This window comes from Balaenoptera physalus (assembly GCF_965194825.1).
Source record: "Balaenoptera physalus genome assembly, chromosome: 2".
Lineage (NCBI taxonomy): Eukaryota > Metazoa > Chordata > Mammalia > Artiodactyla > Balaenopteridae > Balaenoptera > Balaenoptera physalus.
Genome location: NC_138883.1, coordinates 47,828,006 through 47,849,398, shown reverse-complemented (window position 1 = coordinate 47,849,398; position 21,393 = coordinate 47,828,006). Strand labels below are relative to the sequence as shown.

General features: G+C 35.6%; 2 protein-coding genes across 7 annotated transcripts in view; one reads left to right on the top strand and one right to left on the bottom strand.

The window, feature by feature from the left end:
* STYX (serine/threonine/tyrosine interacting protein) overlaps nt 1-5,314 on the top strand; it is a 36,689-nt gene extending 31,375 nt beyond the window's left edge. For 3 of the 4 annotated variants that reach the window (XM_082450900.1, XM_082450899.1, XM_082450897.1), the window contains one exon: nt 1,771-5,314. In XM_082450900.1, the coding sequence (XP_082307026.1) occupies nt 1,771-1,844 (74 nt within the window). In that variant the 3' untranslated portion in view covers nt 1,845-5,314. The other variant, XM_082450898.1, reaches the window with a different exon arrangement.
* Nucleotides 5,083-20,964, bottom strand: GNPNAT1 (glucosamine-phosphate N-acetyltransferase 1). 3 transcript variants are annotated; one of them, XM_082450903.1, is made up of 6 exons: nt 20,777-20,964; nt 13,041-13,208; nt 11,972-12,034; nt 10,337-10,464; nt 9,344-9,405; nt 5,083-8,048 (listed from the first exon to the last, which is right to left on the bottom strand). In XM_082450903.1, exons 2-6 carry the CDS (start codon nt 13,192-13,194, stop codon nt 7,901-7,903), a joined length of 555 nt encoding a protein of 184 aa, XP_082307029.1. In that variant the 5' UTR covers nt 13,195-13,208; nt 20,777-20,964; the 3' UTR covers nt 5,083-7,900. The 3 variants fall into 3 exon arrangements, with proteins under 3 accessions (XP_082307029.1, XP_082307028.1, XP_082307027.1); XM_082450902.1 differs by having other exon boundaries at nt 20,733-20,963; XM_082450901.1 differs by having other exon boundaries at nt 20,723-20,962.
* Nucleotides 20,965-21,393: the final 429 nt, after the last annotated feature.

Below are 21,393 nucleotides of genomic sequence, written 5' to 3'. Positions count from 1 at the left end.
TCTGCTCCACAAGTCCAGCACTATATTGTACTTCCTTAGTGAAAATACTATATACCCATCCTTCAGGCTCAACTTCCCAGTTGTCATTGACTCTTTGCAACTTCTATCTAATCATTTTCCAAAATGGGATGGTCTGTTTCCTCAGTACCTAGAATTCCCTCCCTCTTTTATAGTACCCTTCATTTCGGTCAAGTTCAGGTCCATATTGGCCTCCTATTCCAACTCTTGTTATTTAGTCTGTTCTGTACATTGTGGCCAGACTTATTTTCATGAAAGATAGTGGTAATAGTGATATTCTTCCTGTATAAAAGTCTTCATTGGCATAATTTTTTAAAAATATTTATTTATTTATTTGGTTGCACCAGGTTGTAGTTGCAGCAGGTGGGCTCCTTAGTTGCGGCTCACGGGCTCCTTAGTTGTGGCGTGCGAACTCTTAGTTACGGCATGCATGTGGGATCTAGCTCCCTGACCAGGGATCGAACCCGGGCCCCCTGCATTGGGAGTGTGGAGTCTTAACCACTGGACCACCAGGGAAGTCCCCATTGGCATCATTTCTACTGAAGAAAACACATCATAGGTAGTAATTAAAGGCCCTTTTGATCTTTATTTGTATCTCTCACTGTACCTCTATATATGCACTCCAGAAAATGGGACTACTAATGGTTTCCTGTGCGTGTCTTCTATTCTCCACCTAGAAAGCATCACCTTCAGTCTCTCTGTCCATAAAAACTTGGTTCAGATGTCATTGCCTCAAGAAAACATGATGATTAACTTACTCTTCCTCTAATCTTAGTTATTCAAAACTGCCATGGAGCTTTATCTGTACCTCCTCACTTTCTGCCTTGTATTAGTTATCTATGTCTCTTACCTCCCTTCGTAGAATGCAGGTGCAACACTGCATCTGAAACTGTTATAACCACTGTATTTAGACTTATGGCTAGCATATTTTCTTCTCTATTCCATCAATACTATATTTCTGTCCTTAATTTTAATCTTACAATGAAACATTAGTTTTCTGTTGGAATCCACCCTCTGTATTAACATTATTACCATGATTTAGCACAACCTTTAGGGCATAAGTTTAAGGTCATGCGACTGTTAGGCAGATAACACAGCAAACCCTCTACCAGTTCAGTTGTTCCCTAAAGTTCTCCTCCATTGAGACTCAAAATTTCTTGATTATAACTGTTGAGCATATGGGGATAGCTCTGATTCTGTGTGGGAAATTTCTGTACTAACAGACTCTGATGTGAAGAGTAGATAAAAGAAAATCTCTTATCTGCTACATGCTTCCTTTCTCCCAACTCTAGACTTGCTGGTAATAAAATCACAGTTTCAGTGGAAAAAATATTTTTGGCAGCATCTGTGGAAGCAAAAGGATAATTACATCTACAAAATAAAATTGTACAAATGTACAGTGTCCTAAGTCACATGTTTATGGAGCCTAAAAAACAAACTCAGTAACCAATTATGAACCGTTATCCCTTTAAAAATTCTATTTTCAAACTATTTTAAAAATTAATGTTCATTATATAAAATACCTTAATACTTAATTCTTAAGAGGGAAAATGTCATGAAGATATAAAGTTCTTTGGGTAGTTTATAACAAAAGAATTTACAACAGTTTACTAAAAATTCAGTCATAGAATTTTCATAGTCATATATATGGTAACACTTCATGAAAAATGAAGCTTTTGCTAGTTGTAACATTCTAATGAATGAATTTATTTAAGTTCCCATTATATGTTATGTTCATGCAATAACTTTTAGGCAGTTTGAAGAGAACACATGAAGAAGAAGATGATTTTGGAAACATGCAAGTGGCGACTGCGCAGAATGGCTGATTCAAGAGCAACAGTATAGAGGATGTGAATTTCTATTTGGGAAGGAGAAAATACTTCAGACAGTAATAATGTAAAATGGTAAAAACACAAGTAGTTTCTTTTCAATTATATGTTGCTTCCAGACGTGTTTCTCTGCGACTTGTTGAGCAACATTTTAAGATGTCGGACTTCTGCAATAGATGGCACTGATGGTTTTATTCTTTTTTTTTTTTTTTTAAATTCTTTACAGTTTTATTATAAACCAAGAATTTTGGACTTGCAAAGAGGTATTATTGCAATAATGCACTTTTCATACTTGAAATTTATTTGTATGATATAAAGTTGTTACTTTAAACAAAATGCAAGTTAGGGGGACTTGTTTATAAAATCTGGGTAATTTATAACAAAAGAATTTCCTAAAGTTTGCAAAAGTTCATTTTGTGTTCTACGTATTACATTTTAAAAATAATTTTACAGTTCAATTTTATGATGGAGCCTCTTACAGAAACATTAACAAATGCAGGAATCTGCCACATTTCTTTTTTAATATAATTCAGTAGCTTAATTATCTTTTAATTTTTTTAAACTTCTTGATCCCATCTTAATAATCTTTAAATCATGACATTAGCCAACTGTCCTTACTTTAACATGATCCAAGTATTGCTTCTTTTCCTACTACCTTCCTAATTTTATCCTATAGAAAAAAAAAAGTTTAATGAACAAAAGAAAATGTTTCGCTTTATAATACCAGATGCTCAAAAACAAGGAGAGTTTTAACTCAAGTGACTTTCCTTTAGCATTCTTAAAAGCCAAATGTTGTGTTTGTTCTTTTGAGTTGTGTAGCCTGTTTTTTCTTTGTCCAAAATGGTTCTAAATAGAATATAATAAACCAGTGTAGCACTATTTTTTTCCTAAACAAAGCCCAAAAAAGAAAAGTGCCTTGCCTCGTTAGAAAATACAAAAAATAAATCCTCATGTCCTCTAAATTAGTATGTAGAACAGTGAAAAGTTTTGAACATTTTTCTGTAATTTTTTTTTAAACCATAAATTAGTTCAAACTGAAAGTCTTAAGGATTGAAGAAACCTTAGTAAATTATTTGGAATATGGAGCATTTACTCCATTTTTATGTTGTCTTAATGATTCTGTGAGATTGTTCTGGCTCAGACAAATGCTTTTCTTTGAGGATGCATTTATTGGGGAAAAGTGATTGTGGGAGACTTCAGTGTATTATAAATTAGTGTTGTAATCAGTTCTTGGCATTGCGTTAATCCAAATTTCCCCCATAATTTGCATTAGCAAAGTCACTTTATGGATCCTAGGTTCTCCATGTTTTTATTTATACATATAAAAATTGTTCTAAGAAAAACATTTTTGCTATTTTAAGTATGATGTTAGGGAGGAGAGGAGTGTTTTTAACTTTTTATAGTTGGTGATTTAGGGTAGCACAAACAAAACTCCTTTGTATCTCCCTTTTCTCAGTCCTCTCCTGAGGTGCTTTACTGATGGGACTTGTAAGGTAGGTAGCAAGTTACCTACTTCGCTTTCCTCCCTAACGTGTAATAATACAGTAAAAGCTTTTTTATCCAGCATAGCAGGAGAGTGGCAGTGAATCAAAACTGCTTTGTTAATTCTGCTGCCCCAGGTGGTATTCCTCTTCTGATTTCCCTTCCCTTCCCTATTTTACCACCCTAAAATAACAGCATATTGTCAATCCCATTGTAGTCTTGTATTCTGTTGTGTGATTAGGTCATTGGGTGTGGTGGTCTAGTATAGTCAAGATTTGCATTGAGTGTTCAGAAATTCCAGCTGGTGAAGTGCCAGAAAATACAACTTTCCTGTATATAGATCACTATTGGTTAGATCAGCAAAGATCTCTTTTGCAAACTAATAATCTGTGATGCTTCATTCCACTAAAACGGCTTAAAAGAATCTTCATAATAGTCCATTTAGGCTTTAAAAATGAGGCAGTTAAGATTTTCTAAATTAATTTCTTAAATACACATATCCTCTCTAGTAGTCTGGCCAAGAGTACAGGTTTGGTTATTAATTTACAGTTGGTAATTTTCCACTTTTTCTAACCACTGTAATTTTTATGTTGGCACTAAAGTGCCTGCCCAGCACTGTATATTAAAGACTCTCACAAACACTAGAAAAAAGGACTGTCATCTTCTTGAGTACAAATTAATATGGACAAAAAGTTTATTCTTTCTATAAGAATACTGCAAGTTTGTTTTATCTTGGGTTCATTCTTCCACCCAGTGTTCAACTCGTTCTTCTGGTAGCTCTTCCTATTCTTCTGTTTGGTTCCATTTCTGTAATTCCTCTGTTTCCACTGATGTTTTGTGATAGCTAACTACAGTACATTTAACCAATCCTGATTTATTTTCTAGAATATTTGAATAATGTATGACCCAGCACCCAATTTTAAACATTAAATATTAACCTGGGCACAGAATTTAAAATAATATTGCATCAAAACATAGGAGAACTGCTTTATTGTCCATTTTGAAAGTATGAAACTTGAATATTGAAAATATTCAAACTGGAATGGCAGTATTCTTACCTTGTAATTTCAGTCCATTGGTTCCTGTTAATTTCTTATCAGATGTTTAAACAGCAGTTACCTTTGTTTATTTGTATCTACTCTGTGGTGGAAGTATTAAACCATGATACCCTTTGCTACCAACTCTCAACCACCTAACTTTCAGAGCAGACTATTTGTTTTGGGAGGATTTTGTGCTTCATCTGAGTTGAGAAGTAATGTCAGAAAATGTTAAGCATGTCCTTTTAAAGAAAATATAAGGTTTATAATTGTCTTATTACCATGGTAATTTAAATGAATTAGAAGTATTTAACTGCAATCTTGAATTATAAAGTTGGGGTGCATATATAGAGATATATATCAAAATCTCAACTTGATGTAAAGTAAATGAGCAGTTACCTGGCAGACTTTTTTTTTTCAGATAACTGTTTAATCCATAATTCCATAACGAACTTGGCTTCACTTCAATATTTATTTTGTCCATTCATCAGTGCTCCAATAAGTAAATGATAGGAAACAGCTGAAAATTACTAAAAGATTTTATTTTTTTTTTATTGATTAGAAAAATAAGTTTCTAGGGTCTTTGAATGCTGGATTTTTTTTTTGTCTTATCCATCCATGGCAGCTAAAAAAAAAAAAAATAATCACTCAAAATATTCAGGTTTACATGCTAGCTCTCTCTCATAGGGAGTTGCCATACCTCACAGTTCAAAGTGTATTTTGTAGATCAGTAACATTATACTGACATGTAATTGCAATTTACTATGCAGCAAAAATGATTCAAAAAGAAAAATAACCTACAGTGTCTATTTACCTTTGTACAGACAATTGCTTAAGTTACTCTGCTTTTAACATCTGTGCTTGGATCAAATGCTTATGTATGTATAGGAATGTCACAGTGCAAGATGCTGCTAGCTCAGGCACAAAGTATTAAAATTATTTTGTGAAGATTGGTGGTTGTATTAAAACTGGTGTGCCATTATACCTCAAAAAGATTGAAAAGCTCATTTATACTGCTTATGCCTCAGAACCTCTTTACTTAGATTGTTGTCTTCTAGGTAAAAGTAACCCAGTTTTAGTCCCACACAGATTAAGAAGGATGAATGAACATTGGATATTGAGAAGCAGTTAAGAGTATTTTCTAAAACATTGTGGTCACACATAAAAATTATGGTCAGTACAGGGAAGGCCCAAGTTTCAGCTCAAGTATATTTTAAACAATTAATTGAACAAGTTTGGAGTTGAAAGTGAGGGAATTTGTGACTGAAGGAAAGGGTAAGGCCATCCATAGAACAGCTTCCAGCTCATTAAAAAAATACTTTTTGCTTTTAGTTTTCCCCTTCTTAGCCTACCTACATAATATTCTTCATCAAATCTAAGACATCATCATTAGCATCACTACACCATCTTTTTGATCCTACTAAAAGGCAAAAAATATTGCTGAATAAACTAAGACAAGCTACTGATCATAAAATGCATCCAGATTGCCAAATGTTACATGTAAAAAAGAAAAAAAAGTGCTTGAGAGTCAGTGAAATACAAATATATAAAATACATGGAGCAAAATAAAAATCACAATTGCCACTTCGTTATACCTTTTCAAAAGTAAACAATGCTCAAAAATGTATATATTGAAATGTTCTGTGCAGTTTTTTTCATACTCAATTTTACCCCCAAAATGGCTTAGAAAAATCAAATTTCTCTGGCTAACTAAAGCTAAATACAGATCATCAGTTTCCTCAATGATACAATTTTTATGTGTTATACCTTACCTACAACTTTATTTCCTATAGGGGGGGGATTTAAGATAAGACCTTAAGAACACTATTTAAAGGGATTTATTGAAATAGCCACCTTATAGTTTTACTTCAAATTGTTCAGTGGTAAGAAATGAAATAAAGCATTTAACTTTGCCCTTTATTAGGGTTTTTTTTTTGTGGTGTTTTTTTCCTGGCCACGCAGCACAGCGTGCGGGATCTTAGTTTCCCAACCAGGGATCGAACCCATGCCCCCTGCAGTGGGAGCGCAGTCTTAACCACTGGACCACCAGGGAAGTCCCTATTAGGTTTATTTGTTAACATAGGTTTTAAATTACCAGACTGTACCTAGTAAAGCTGCTGTTACCAAGGTTACAGGACTCCTAAAAAAGCAAAACTTAGCTTTGTTGCTTTCACTAGGGACAGATCAATTCATCTGCCTGTCATCAGCAGGTGAGTAGTACACCCTCTGTTGGTGAAGAATTTCTGTTGTTTTAGAAAGCCAACTTCAGCTTTACTGCATGGAGGGAAATCTGAAATCTAGTTGAGGTAGGTGTGAATCAAAGGGATGAGAAACAGGTGGTCTTTACTTTCTAAGCTTTTTACAAAGGGTACACAAAACTAAGATTTTATGAACCATGACTTGACCTAATAATTCAATAGACAACTCAAGAAAAGCACAGAAAACATTCGGATTCTAACAAAAGACTATTCATATGAACAGGTTTAATGTAACATGAAACGTAAAAGATTCGAACCAGTAGTGAAGTATCTAATTCTTATTTCAACTTAAAAAAAATTAAAATAAATAAAATCAAAATAGGATAGTGACCAGAATAATAGTACCATTATAATCACATTAAATAGAAAAGCCTCCATCAACATTTTAAGAATGTAATAAATGCAGTATGATACATTTTAAAATACTCCACTCAATTTTGTAATCCATTTTCATAAAAATGTTACTCAGAAGAGAGGCACCCCTGGAAAAATGAGAAATCAGCTTAGAAATACATAATACGCCAGGATTTACTAATTCACTGTTAAAAAGTACCTTATATTTCTCTTAGATATTTTAAACAAATGAATAATTATTATATTTCACATGTAAGACAGGTGGTACTTCAGCTACATTAGAATTATATCAACTTTTAGATGTACATTTAAATTGTCACATTTTATAAGAAGTTAATTTTCATTTCTCCTTATTTTAAAGGCTCCCCAGGTTGTTTGCCAGTATAGTATTAGGATCAGCAAATGTTGGACTGAACTACATTTAGTTATAATATATCTAACATCCAATTTCACGTAATATATGTGAAATGATACACCCCTAAGTGGTATTTAGATACATTTCTTTGAAAAAAAATATTAATTTTATGAATGTGATAAGAAACAGCCTTATTCACTGTATGCTTTTTTTTTTTTTTTAATGAGCAGTACAGATAGCAGACATATAACTTCGTACTACCTATACTGACTACTAAGAAATAAAGCCAAACTTTAGAAAAATACAATGCAAGAAAAGATTCAAGTTAAAAATATACTCCTTTGGTTAAAAATCATCCCCTTAATAATTTCATCTGTAATCTAAACTCAGCATGTCTCACCAGCCCAAAGTAATCTTCTAAATGTCATTATACTTGTATTACAGTGTTTTTTTCTATCCAGTATTTATGGAGGTCACTGGGTTGCAGCAACAAAATATTTTAACTCTAGGAAGAGAGTGTAGCCTTGTTGCATCAGCTCCTTTGACAGATGTGTTTCTTAAAAGGTTTTACTTTAGAAACCTCTGACACATGTAGTTTTCTTCAGATACTGTATATCCAAACTTTTTATAGAAACCAGCGTTTTGTGGTAGACATTCAAGGGTAATCTTATAACAGTTCAGCTTCTTGCTTAGCAAAGTAAGGGTTGATAATAACCTGAAATTAAAGAAAAAAAAGGTAGGCAAGGCATAGAGCATTTGTTAATAAAAATGGATTTTAGTAACAATGTGAGTGAATATCACATAAAACTTCAAGTTTGTATTACAAATAGGTTTATTAGATCATGGCCTTTCCCACTATACTCATTTAAATATTCAAATTATAAGTGGTTAAACATTTAAATCACCCAAAACATTTGATTTTGTTTCAAATATACTTTAGTAAATCTCCAGCCCATTAATAAATAGAACAAATATTACCCTAAACCCTGAACTCACCCTAAACCCTCTTTAAAAATAGGTTTAAAATTAATACTAACACCAAAGACTAGAAACCTTTTAAAAAATATGGCCAAAATTAATCTTTTTCTCTAGATCTATTCAAACTATTTAGGAATAGCCAACATAAAATGGGTAAATAATTGCTTTGTTCTTTATCATTTTTAAAGTTACTTAAATATTTGTGAAAGAATGTATTAGGTTAACTCTGGATTGGTCTAATTAATATGAAGTGTAAACAAAGCAAAAATGTATACGTCTTTATAAAAACTGGGAAAGATCTACAAAAATTTACCTGAAGGGTTTTCTCATGTTGTATAGATTGAAAAATCTTATTCTGAAGACAAAACCTCTTGATTGAAGTTACACAATTATAAAAGGCATGACTAAGTTACATGGACTAGAAGTACTAGAAATGGGTCTCTATTGTTCGCTGATGTACACCAAATACCTTGAATAGCATCTGGCGTATAGCAGGTGCTTAATATTTACTGAGTGAATTCCTTAAAACTCAGAAGGGATAATATTAAAAAGCAAGTTCTATTTTATAAATAGGCAATAAACCTATGAAACTTACTTTAAAAGATTTAGATAAATGTATAGAGGATTACACTGTGAAGGCTGTTTCAGTACATGGTTCTAAAACTTCCATAACTGAGAACATTTCCTTTGTTTTTAAATGTGACAGAGAAATGGACAAATTACTTGGCTCACCAAAAGTTTCTGTTTCCTACTACAATAAGAGTACTACTATTAAAAGTTAATAACTAAGGTGTTGCTGTTTTAACAGTACACTTCCAATTTCCAAACTTTATGGTAAAAATTATATAAAAATACCTTATTTCTTCATTAAATTCAGTGTAAGCTATGGAGTGAGAATGAGTTCATAATTAATGATGCTTAAAAAACTTCAAACAGGAAAACATTTTTTAAAAAGTATCTTGCAAGAAACTGTAAACTGAAACACAAAGAGTATCTAATTTATCCGGGGTTACCTTGTTTCTGCCTACTTACAATTTGCCAAGCTGCTTTCCTCTGCATTCATCACTAACAACAACGTCTTCTACTCTTCCTCTCTGAAAATATTTACAGTGTTTAAAGGACTAAGCATGTAGTTTTGTTTTAGTTAAATCAACAAGTGACGGTAAGAATTAATTGATAAATAAATGTTTTGTAAACGTTAACTTTGCAAAATGCAAAATTTTTTAACTTACTGTTATAGAGGAGATAATACAGTGAATCAATTTGTGGCCTAATTTTGCTTTGTCTGTATCTTAAACCTTCCCACCCCATTATTTTAAAGCAAGTCTCAGAATCCACATCACCAAAATGTAATCTTGTCATGAACGTACTACATCCATCGTCCTACTCCTTGCTTAATTGCAATTTATTTCAGACATCCAAATACAGTTTATTAATTTCTAGTACAGAAACCACCCCAAAATTCATACTTCACAGAATAATTCCAAGTGTTTTCTATCATATTCTCACTGGATTACCTAGGTTTTGTTTTCTTTACTATTTCATGTGAGTCATGAGGAGTGAAGGAACTCTACAGGCATTAGAAGTGTCACAATTAGAACAGAATATATTATTCTGAACCCTTTACCACTGGGAAACTGATGGGAATTTGTGTTAATGTAGTATATTCAAAGTATTGTTTTTGAAAAAAAATTAGCATTAGAGATTCCAAACATTACTGCCAAATTCCACGATGCTGACTTGATTTCTCTATGTCTATGCCAATTCTAACACCTTACAGAACAATTTTTAGCAAACAATTCATATTAACACATTTTCTTCCTCATAACTCTTAGAAGACAATGGGAAATTGACTGTTACTAAGTGATTTCTAAGAAGCAAAACTTCTATTCTAGCCAATATTTAGCTCTCTCATTTTACAATAAAAAGCAGTGGGAAAACAGACTTGTCTAATGGAAAGTCAAAGTCGATTTTGCTAGAAAACACATATCCATTTTACTCATAAGCATTAATATGAACACATACCTTAGCACAGGAATGGATGAATTTATGTTCTATTATCAGAGTCGCTGTAGCAACTATCTGTCCTAAAGTTACATCTTCCACAACTGTAACATAATAATCCCCAGATTTCTTCATGTGCTCAAAAGATTCTGTGGAAATTGGAAAATAGTGTTATGTGGTAGACATTAATTAAACTTTATTAGGTGCCAGAAAAGTACTAGAATTAGCTTACTTCAATAAATATTATTGAATATTTATAGCTATTTTACCACAGTAATTTTAAAGAAAATATCAATTATTAAAAATGACCAAGTAGTTGAAATATCAGCAGTCAGTATCAACTGGAACATAGTCTATACATTTAAAAAATCTTCTAGCAAAATAAAGTAAGACTAATATAGCTATTTTAGATGAACAGCACTTAAAATAAAAATAAATTGTACAAGTTGCCATTTCTGTGACTAGTGAATGAAAACTTTCATATCTTCATTACTAGTTAACTTTAAATTGATTCCTTTAACCTTTTCACTTAACAGATATTCACACAGAACAAAACTCTTTGCAAATTTTAACAAGAGAATGTTTGTGTCTCCATTCTTTAATTTTTAGTCTTTTGATTTTAAAATAATTTGACAAAGTAGTTTTCAATTTTCCCTTTGTGCTCTCAAGTGTTCCATGATTACATGACCTGTTTTAGAAATAGAATCATCATTTTTGTTTGCTTTGAAAGCACCTTGTGAAGTAGATAAAAAAATAAGTCTTCATTTCCCAGATTTTCCCAAAGCCACATAGCAAACAGGAGCAAAAGTGGAATAAATATCTTCCCCTCAAATTGATTTTTAGTACTTATATTGATGAAATAACATGATTTCTCATCTAATCTGATATGCCTGCAAAGAAGAATTCAGAAATAAAAACTGAGCCTAACAGTCTCAACATACTGTTTATTTCCACAGTCTTGTTCTAGTAATGGGTCTGGAGTGGGAAGAAATAAATTCAATGAAGGAAAAGAAACAATGAGAATCAGGAAATAATAATCTTCATCTCAGGAAGGTCATATAAAGTACAAAATAAAATTACCTATTGAAGGAAATGAAGAAAATAGGAAGACACTGTTAAGAGCATTGGATGGAGTCAGGAAGGTTGTAGTTCTTTTCTTACCTGTGATCTTGGGTAAGTCATTTGACCTCTCTTTTAATTTCCATCCTCTCATATGTATTAAAAAGGGGGAGGGATGAACTAAAAGATACCTGCCAACCTTAAAATTCAATATAAATGAACCAAAAAATAAATTTAGAACGTATTTTCTTACATTTTTGATTGGGTGATGAAATTTCTGTGAAATGACCTAACCACATGAAAGGTAAACACTACAATAAAAAACAATCTCTAAGGCTGCCACCCAGGTTCTATGCTCCAGTAATTATCTAAAAGTAGCCAGGTATTTTGTAAAACTTGGTAGTTGCTACATTTGCATTCTAAAACAGTTCAGCCACATTAAACATTTAAATAAGAAAATAGCTAATTTGTTATTTGAATAATTTCTAGCTATTTGAACAAAACCACAAGTAGACACTGAACAGAGCTCTAAACAAAAATAAAATCTTGTTTCCCTTTATTTCTTTTCCTTCAGGAAAAAGAGACTGTAGGACTTACTCATAAATTGTTCCGGGTTGACAACTCCAGTCTCTGTCAGCTGACCTAGTAGCTTAAAAAAACCTAGTGTTGAAAAACAGATTTCAAGTCATGAGAACAGCAAATGAAATATATATCAAAAGAAGTAATATGTCTAGCTGGTGGGCAATTATTTTTTCAAAACTTTATGTAATAAACTATTTTAAAAGATTAAACTGAAACCCATTATTCTTTCTATTATCACTACATAAAACAAATAGTAATAGGTTTTACCAATGTTTTTGCCTGCATAAGATTTTTGGAATAGTGCTGACCTTAATACTCAATATTTACAGAACCAGCATGTACAGTTTTCAATGTAATTTGCATTACATTCAACGCAAGGGATGCCAAATTTTCCCAAATATGTGCTTTGGTTTTACTTAAAAATGCAAGATTCTCATTATGACCAAATATGATACTATTTGTAAAATAAAATATAAATAACATTGTTGAGACTACAGTTTTTAAAGATTCCTGATTAATTTCATTAATGTTACGTTAAATTAATGTGAATAGCATAGAATGTTGAGAATCTTAACTTCTATACACCCAATAATTAATTTGACCAAAATATAATAGTTTCTTAAGATTTCCTACCAAGAAGAAAACTGTAAAAAGTTGATTTTTGATTACTGAAATTTAAGGAAATCATTTTGGAGAATTTAGATGTTAAAAAAAGGAACACGTGTAGACAAAACCTTTTGCACCTTATCCAAGGCAAATTATCTTTATCCTCATTCCCCATCCAGCTTCTTAGAGAAGATTCTTCCTTATGTGTCATTATACAAGATAATTACCCCTTTTTGGCTGCTTAATTAGGAAGGAACACTGTTGTACTTAAGTCATTTGAAATACTGTAGTACAGTACTGTAATACAGTAACATCTGGTCTATACACATTGGAATTGAGTTCTCAGTCACTTTAAAATTTAAGCACAAAAAATAAAAGTCCAATAGTAGTTTTAAAAATTATAGGCATCGTCGTCATGTTTGTGGGGAACACAGAATGCTAACTAAGTCTAACCAGAATTTGTAAACTGAGTCCATACCTCTATTTAAATCAGCAGTACAAAGAGGCCTCAAAACCAAACCTTCTCCAGGATGTGTTGGGGAAATGGCTGGAGAAAATGTAGCTGTATTCTGACTCCAATCCACTTCTTTGAGTAGACTTGGGTCAAACATAGGTGTTTCATCAGGTTTCATCTTTGCAGTAAGGTCTAAAATAAAATTTTAAACGTTAAGGCATTTTGTTTAATAGAAAATTGTTGATTGTCAAGAATGTCAACTTCTTAATAAAAACTAATGCAATTAGAAAAATTCTTTAACAGGTATGCAAGATATTTTATTTTAGCCTACCCTGACTCTTAACATCAAATGCCACAGCTACAGCTCTATAGAAAACTCACAGATTCTATCAGACAGTAAACAAGTGACTAAATTTAGAAGTTTTACACTTGAAAACTCCATTTTCTAATAGGACTTTTAAAGCATTTTTTTCCTCTGGGTCAGTGCTACTAGTGTAGCACTGTGAATAGCTGACTTTTCAGGAGCTCGCTCTTTTTTTTTTTTTTTTTTTTTTTTTTTTTTTTTTTTTTTTTTACATTATTGGATTTTATTATTGGGCTAAGGAGTAACTCATCAGTTTTACCTGACACTAAAGAAGACTTACTGGGCATGTAACTTTTTTAAAAATTATGAACCATGAACAGAAAATTCTCTGCGTTCACTGGAATATTTGGTCTCAGCTATGATAGATTCACACCAAGACTATCTACTGGATTTTGTATTCACAGCAGTCTTTCTAAAAATCTGTAAGTTTCTCAGCTGCATCTAAGCAGCTTAAGAATAGCCAGTGTCACAAAAACAGAAATATAGATCAATGGAACAGGATAGAAAGCCCAGAGATAAACCCACACACATATGGTCACCTTATCTTTGATAAAGGAGGCAAGAATATACAATGGAGAAAAGACAGCCTCTTCAATAAGTGGTGCTGGGAAAACTGGACAGCTGCATGTAAAAGAATGAAATTAGAACACTCCCTAACACCATACACAAAAATAAACTCAAAATGGATTAAAGACCTAAATGTAAGGCCAGATGCTATCAAACTCTTAGAGGAAAACATAGAACACTCTGACATAAATCATACCAAGATCCTTTTTGACCCACCTCCTAGAGAAACGGAAATAAAAACAAAAATAAACAAATGGGACCTAATGAAACTTAAAACCTTTTGCACAGCAAATGAAACCAGAAACAAGACGAAAAGACAACCTTCAGAATGGGAGAAAATATTTGCAAATGAAGCAACTGACAAAGGATTAATCTCCAAAATTTACAAGCAGCTCATGCAACTCAATATCAAAAAAACAACCCAATCCAAAAATGGGCAGAAGCCCTAAATAGACACTTCTCCAAAGAAGATATACAGATTGCCAACAGACACATGAAAGAATGCTCAACATCATTAATCATTAGAGAAATGCAAATCAAAACTACAATGAGATATCATCTCACACCGGTCAGAATGGCCATCATCAAAGAATCTAGAAACAATAAATGCTGGAGAGGGTGTGGAGAAAAGGGAACCCTCTTGCACTGTTGGTGGGAATGTAAATTGATACAGCCACTATGGAGAACAGTATGGAGGTTCCTTAAAAAACTAAAAAGAGAACTACCATACGACCCAGCAATCCCACTACTGGGCATATACCCTGAGAAAACCATAATTCAGAAAGAGCCATGTACCACAATGTTCACTGCAGCTCTATTTACAATAGCCAGGACATGTAAGCAAACGAAGTGTCCATCAACAGATGAATGGATGAAGAAGATGTGGCACATATGTACAATGGAATATTACTCAGCCATAAAAAGAAACAAAATTGAGTTATTTGTAGTGAGGTGGATGGACCTAGAGTCTGTCATACAGAGTGAAGTAAGTCAGAAAGAGAAAAACAAATACTGTATGCTAACACTTATATATGGAATCTAAAAAACAAAAAAAAAGGTCATGAAGAACCTACGGGCAAGACAGGAATAAAGACGCAGACCTACTAGAGAATGGACTTGAGGATACGGGGAGGGGGAAGGGTAAGCTGCGACAAAGTGAGAGAGTGGCATGGACATATATACACTACCAAATGTAAAACAGATAGCTAGTGGGAAGCAGGTGCATAGCACAGGGAGATCAGCTCGGTGCTTTGTGACCACCTAGAGGGGTGGGATAGGGAGGGTGGGAGGGAGGGAGATGCAAGAGGGAAGAGATATGGGAACATATGTATATGTATAACTGATTCATTTTGTTATAAAGCAGAAACTAACACACCATTGTAAAGCAATTATACTCCAATAAAGATGTTAAAAGAAAAAATAGCCAGTGTTTTTCATGCTATTGAAAAATGATCAATTATGGTATTTTCCTCTCTTTTGAACATTCAGAAATGGTCAGGTTCTTATTAGGTGTGGTCTAATAAAACTGAGACTAAATAAGATAATGATAGAATGAAAAACATATTAAGCATAAAAATGGCTGGGGTGGGGGGTGGGGGGCGGCGGTGCTTCCCTGGTGGCGCAGTGGTTAAGAATCTGCCTGCCAATGCAGGGGACACAGGTTCAAGCCCTGGTCCGGGAAGATTCCACATGCCGCGGAGCAACTAAGCCCATGCGCCACAATTACTGAGCCTGCGCTCTAAAGCATGCAAGCCACACCTACTGAAGCCCGCGCGCCTAGAGCCCGTGCTCCGCAACAAGGGAAGCCACTGCAATGAGAAGCCTGCACACCACAACGAAGAGTAGCCCCCGCTCGCCGCAACTAGAGATAGCCTGCGCGCAGCAATGAAGACCCAACGCAGCCAAAAAAAAAAAAAAAAAAGGCTGGTGGGGCACACGTCTGTGGAACAGAGCTGCTGGAGGAAAGTCTTCCTAACAATTATTAGGAGATTGTAAGGCAACCCTGAACTTTGATTTGTAAGCCCATGCCCAGCTAAAGAAACCACAGTTGACCCTTGAACAACGTGGGTGCCAATCCTCCACACAAAAATGTGCAGTCGAAAAATCATGTATAACTTATAGTAGACCCTCTGTATCTGCAGTTCTATATCCGTGGATTTAACCAACCTTGGAATGTGTAGTATAATATTTACTATTGAAAAAAATCCGCATATAAGTGGATCCTTGCAGTTCAAACCCGTGTTGTTAAGGGTCAACTGTATTCTATTTGATACCTGCCTCTACTTCTTTAAAACAAAGAATTTAAAGATATACATCCATAACATACTACCATAAAACAAGAAAGCAATACCAGAAAAATTAAAGTCCACTTAATAACAGAACAATTTCCTCCAAAACCCAACTCCCAGATGTTCCCTATTTCATAAGTCACAATATGCTTAAGGGCAACTATTCTTAACTTTTCCTTAAAGGTCGACTAAACTGTATAACCCTATGTAACTATTATATATAGGTAATATATATATAATATATATATATACTCTGCTGCAGTATAGCAGAGGCTTTGGGAAGGTACTGTGATGTAATAATAGAAGTTAACATTTGTTCAGCACTTATGTGCCAGCATTGTTCAAAGAACTTTACACATTACTAATTCACTTACTATAACAATCCTACAGGGTAGGGATGATTATTATCTGCATTTCAACAGATGAGGAAATGCAGGTGTAGACAAGTAACTTGCCCAAGGTCACAGAATTAGCAAAGCTGAAATTGAAGTCTAGACATGGAAAGATCATGAGCTCTGGAGTCAGACCTGGTGTTCAAACGTCAACTGTGTGATGATGGCTAAGGAAGTTAAACTGAGAATGTTTCCTCATTTGTAAAATGGAGATGAAATTGTTGGAAAAAATGAATTACTGTATACAAGTACCTAACAGTGCCTGGCACAGGGCAAGTGTTCAACAAGATACATTGATACTTCAGTTAGCAACTAATTTAAAATTTATTTTTATACGTTCTCGTTAACTTTGTTCACCTTTAAATTAATTCATGAGTCAGGCACTGTGCTGGGTACAGGAGCTACAAAAATATTATTATGTTTATGTTAAACTGAAAGTTAGCATTCTTGGAAAGGAAAGAAAGAACTTTAAAAATAATAGTTACTATGTAGAATACTGAAAGGTTTGTTTTCTTTCCCTCAAAAAGGACTCAGATCATGTTATGCTGTAAAAACTATGCCTGGATCTAAGAATAGTAAGGAAAGGAAATTGTGATGATTAAAACAATCATTCATAAAATTTAACAAGCTTATGGTCCACTAGAAACAGATTTTTTTGTAGATTAACTTCAGTGCATGCACTTTAGTATTTGTCCCTGATAACTGGACCCCTGAGGCTTTTGGGTGTACTTTTTGGGTGTAATCTGAAAGATGGATAACAACATTGTTTTTCAGGTATACAGATAAACAGGCTAAATATTTATCAATAAAGTAAAATGTGTACATTAAGCGCAGAAGTCAGAAAGCATTACAAATTTAAGTCCTTCAAGACAACATACCATTTAAACATTTTGATGTTCATGCTATTTAACATACAGTTGTAAGCATGAAGTTTAAAGAAAGCTCAAAAGGAAATGTGGATGGACATTAAGATAATTTAAAGTTAACCAGAGTTCTTCTTCCTATAAAGTTGCCTGAGTTTACAATGAAATGTGCCTAGAAAACTCGCATAGTAGGGTTAACAATTTCTGAGAGAGAGGGGAGAGGTACACAGGAGAAGAATTAGGATTACGAAGCCTTTAAAGAATTTTAAACAGTAAATACTAATATTGTCCTGTGCTTTTCTTTAATCGATGGTCTTATTCCATGAATGATAAAAATAAATGATACTGGCTAATATTTATTGAGTACTTTATATACAAATGAAAATACAATGAAAGATGTATCAGACCAGAAAGCAGGCACAGTAACTAGCTCAAGATAACAGAGCAAATAAGGAACAGTGAGGATTCACAACCAGGTAGCAGGGCCAGCTTCAAGGACACAGGGCCCCGCACTTAATTCTCTGCTGCCACTGTCGAAATTCTTAATAATTTTTAAACAAAGAGCCCTGCATTTTCATTTTTCACGAGTTGCCACAAATTATGCAACCATTCCTGCATGACTCCAGACTCTATACTCTGTAGTACTGAAGAGGCACTAGTGAAGGTGAATTCTCTACTTTATTGTGCAAGAGTTTAAAATTTAGTCAAAGCAGCACTTGTATTTGGAAAGTAAGAATTTCAGGCTAGTTAAAGTACTTAATGCATTCTGGATAGAAATAAGAATCCATATTCTTATAGCAATCAAAAATTAATATCAAGGGACTTCCCTGGCAGTCCAGCGGTTAAGACTTTGCCTCCCATCGCAGGGGGTGCAGGTTTTATCCCTGGTCAGGGAGCTAAGATCCCACATGCCTCGTGGCCAAAAAACCAGAACACAGAACAGAAGCAATACTGTAACAAATTCAATACTTTAAAAATGGTCCACATCAAAAAAATCTTTAAAAAAATTAATATCAAAATGTTTATATGAGCTATTTTACAAAACAGAGCCATACTTAAGGTTACCTTCTTTTATCTTATTCTGTCCCCATATAGTAAATTCTGCTGGTGCCCAATTAATATGCTGGGCAAGTTAAAGTAAGATGTGATTTGATACTAAATTTCAAAAGCATTTATAAAAGAGCAAAACAGGTAAATTTATTTGGTTTACAAAAGAAATAATTTTCAGCATCTTAAAGTGCCCCCAGGTACCACAATATAGGAAATTTCAGTAAACATAACTGCACAGTTGTTTGAAGCTGAATTTCACCATTATCATTGGGGTCTTATTTTGTTTTGTTTCTTTTGGTTTTGTTTTTTTGGGGTTTTTTGGCCACGCTGCTTGTGGGATCTTAGTTCCCCAACCAGGGATCGAACCTGGGCCTACAGCAGTGAAAGTGCCGAGTCTTAACCACTGGACCGCCAGGGAATTCCCTCATTGGGGTCTTATTTTGAAGATTTTAGATTAATTTTAAAAAGTAAACCCTAACCCTTCTTAAGTATTTCTCAAGTACCTTTTCTGTTTAACTACTAAGTTAACAAGCATTTAAAGGCCCATATATGCCTAAACTTAGCCCAATAAATATGCCTAGTGAATGAATAACGAATGGTATAAGACTTATCTGGAGATCACATTTCAGAAAATCTAGAAGAAAAAAAGATTACCAAACTGCTACAAGTGATATCACAAAAACCATACACCAAATTCATTTTTACTAAGATCACATTAGGCTTTCAGTCGGTTGACCATTCTTTGGACACAGTTTCAACAGGTTTCTCAGCATCTATAGTGCACTAGAATACACTAGAATACACATGTATTCAGCTAGAATACACATTCTAGCTGCTGCTAGAATCAAGCAACTGAGAGCAACAAGTAATAAGATACTGGGAATGAAGATTTCAAAAGTGGATATAAAAATTTTAAACATAATCTAAGGTCAAATCTAAATGGCCTTTATATATCTCAAGAGCTTTCGGGGCAGTACTGTATGACTTCAGTACATGGTTAAAGCAGGAGGGGGGCCCGTGTGCTGTTTGAGACTTTGGGGTTCGTCTACATACATTTTATAACTATTTCAATAGTAATCTGACTGAATTGTGAATCTAAAGAACACTTCATTCGGTGATGATTTTAATAGGCCTAGCTATATTTATTAAATTATGCAATTACACTTCAGTTGAGAATTTTAAAATTTCCTGATAGTTTATTTGATCCCTGTGATTTAGGCATTATTCCCAGTCTACCCATGAGCAAGCTGGAGCACGTGGAGCTTTCAGTTCTTGACCCCAAGGTAACACAGCCAATGAGTGAATTGGGACTAAATCCTCCGATGTTGTTCTCCCGTCTTGAGCTCTACAGTACCATACTCAATAGAAGCCAATATTTACATCATCGTGCCAGACAGGGAGGTGTCTCCCCTATTCTAAAAAATGTCAGTGAATCCTGCCTAATGAAACTGACCTAAATGATTTCTTGAGATCCATTCTAGGATTTATTCACGAGTGTATATCCTAACAAAACTATAGTCGCCCTTCAATTTTTTATGAAATTTAAAGAGTTTGATTTACATAAACAGCTCCTATAAGAGAAATCACAGTACTCAGTGTTTCTAGGGGTAGAAGCCCCCGGAAGAGACCAAGGATGTCCGTCTTTCCTGCGGTGAAAACCCCGATTTAGTCAGTACAGGTGATCTTCGGAGCAGAATCATGTCCTCAAGTGGCTCCTGACCGCCGTGGGGTGCTACTCGGAAAGGAAAGGTGGAAAACAGGGCCAGAGGCGTTCGTGCCCATTTCAAAACCGATGGCGGCAGAGACTGTGAACAACTGTCTCAATCCCCCACGCTAAAGCCTGACGAACGAAGAATTAGTTTCGACCCCAGTCTCTGTTCCTGCCTGCTAGGGCCACCTCCTGCACGGCTGGACCACTGGCCATCACCCCTAACCTCTGCTCCACGCGTGTGTCCGCTCAACTTGCTCCAAACTGCCCTCTACGCCCTCATACGCACCCAGCTGGCGAAGATAAATGCCCGGCTCCCCGAACGGAACCTCCCCCCGCCCCGGACCGGGCCTAGCTCGCCTCGCTCGGGGGTAGCAGTCACACCTGTTTGATACCTGAAGGGCAGGCCCAAGCCGGCACCCAGGGCATCCGGCCGGGCCCCGCTCTCTCTCCCCGACCCCCGGTCCCCCTCACCCGTAGAGACCTGCAGTCGGCGCTCCTCTCCAAGCCCGTCGGATTCTCACCCACCCGGGTACACAGCACTAGATCCACATCCGGCTTCAGCGGCAGCCCCACCTCCTCCACCTCCGGCGCTACAGTCTCCCGCAAGGCCGCCGCTCCGCGAGCCGCCGCCAAGACGTGGCAGCACAGACACCGCCAGCCCGCCCCTGCTCGCTTACGCAGGACCGCTCGCAGGCGGAGGAAGCGACGGCGGGAGGAGGCGGGGTCGAGAGCCTGGGGGTCGGGCGGGGGCGGGGCCTGCGGCCGGCGTCAGCACGTGAGGCGGCGGCGGAGACGTCGCGGGGACTCCACCAGGTAGGCGTGCCGGCAACGAATGCCGGCAAGGAATCTCGGCCCCGCGCGGCACCTGCTCCTCGCTCCCTAAGGCTTCCCCCGCGGCCTCAGCGTCTCGGTTTAACTGGACATAATTTTGCCTCGGAGTCAGCGAAGCACTGTAAGTGGTGACCAATGTGTGCATCTTTGGTTCTCAGAGACCAGAGTCTCGGCTTCTTGCCCTCTTCGTTTGCCCCTCGTTGCACCTTCCCTTCGTAGTCAGTTCATTCATTGATTAGGACTTCGGCTACTCGCTGGAGGCTCGAAGCTCCTCATCCCCAGTTTTCTGAGTCACACATCCTGCCTCTGTG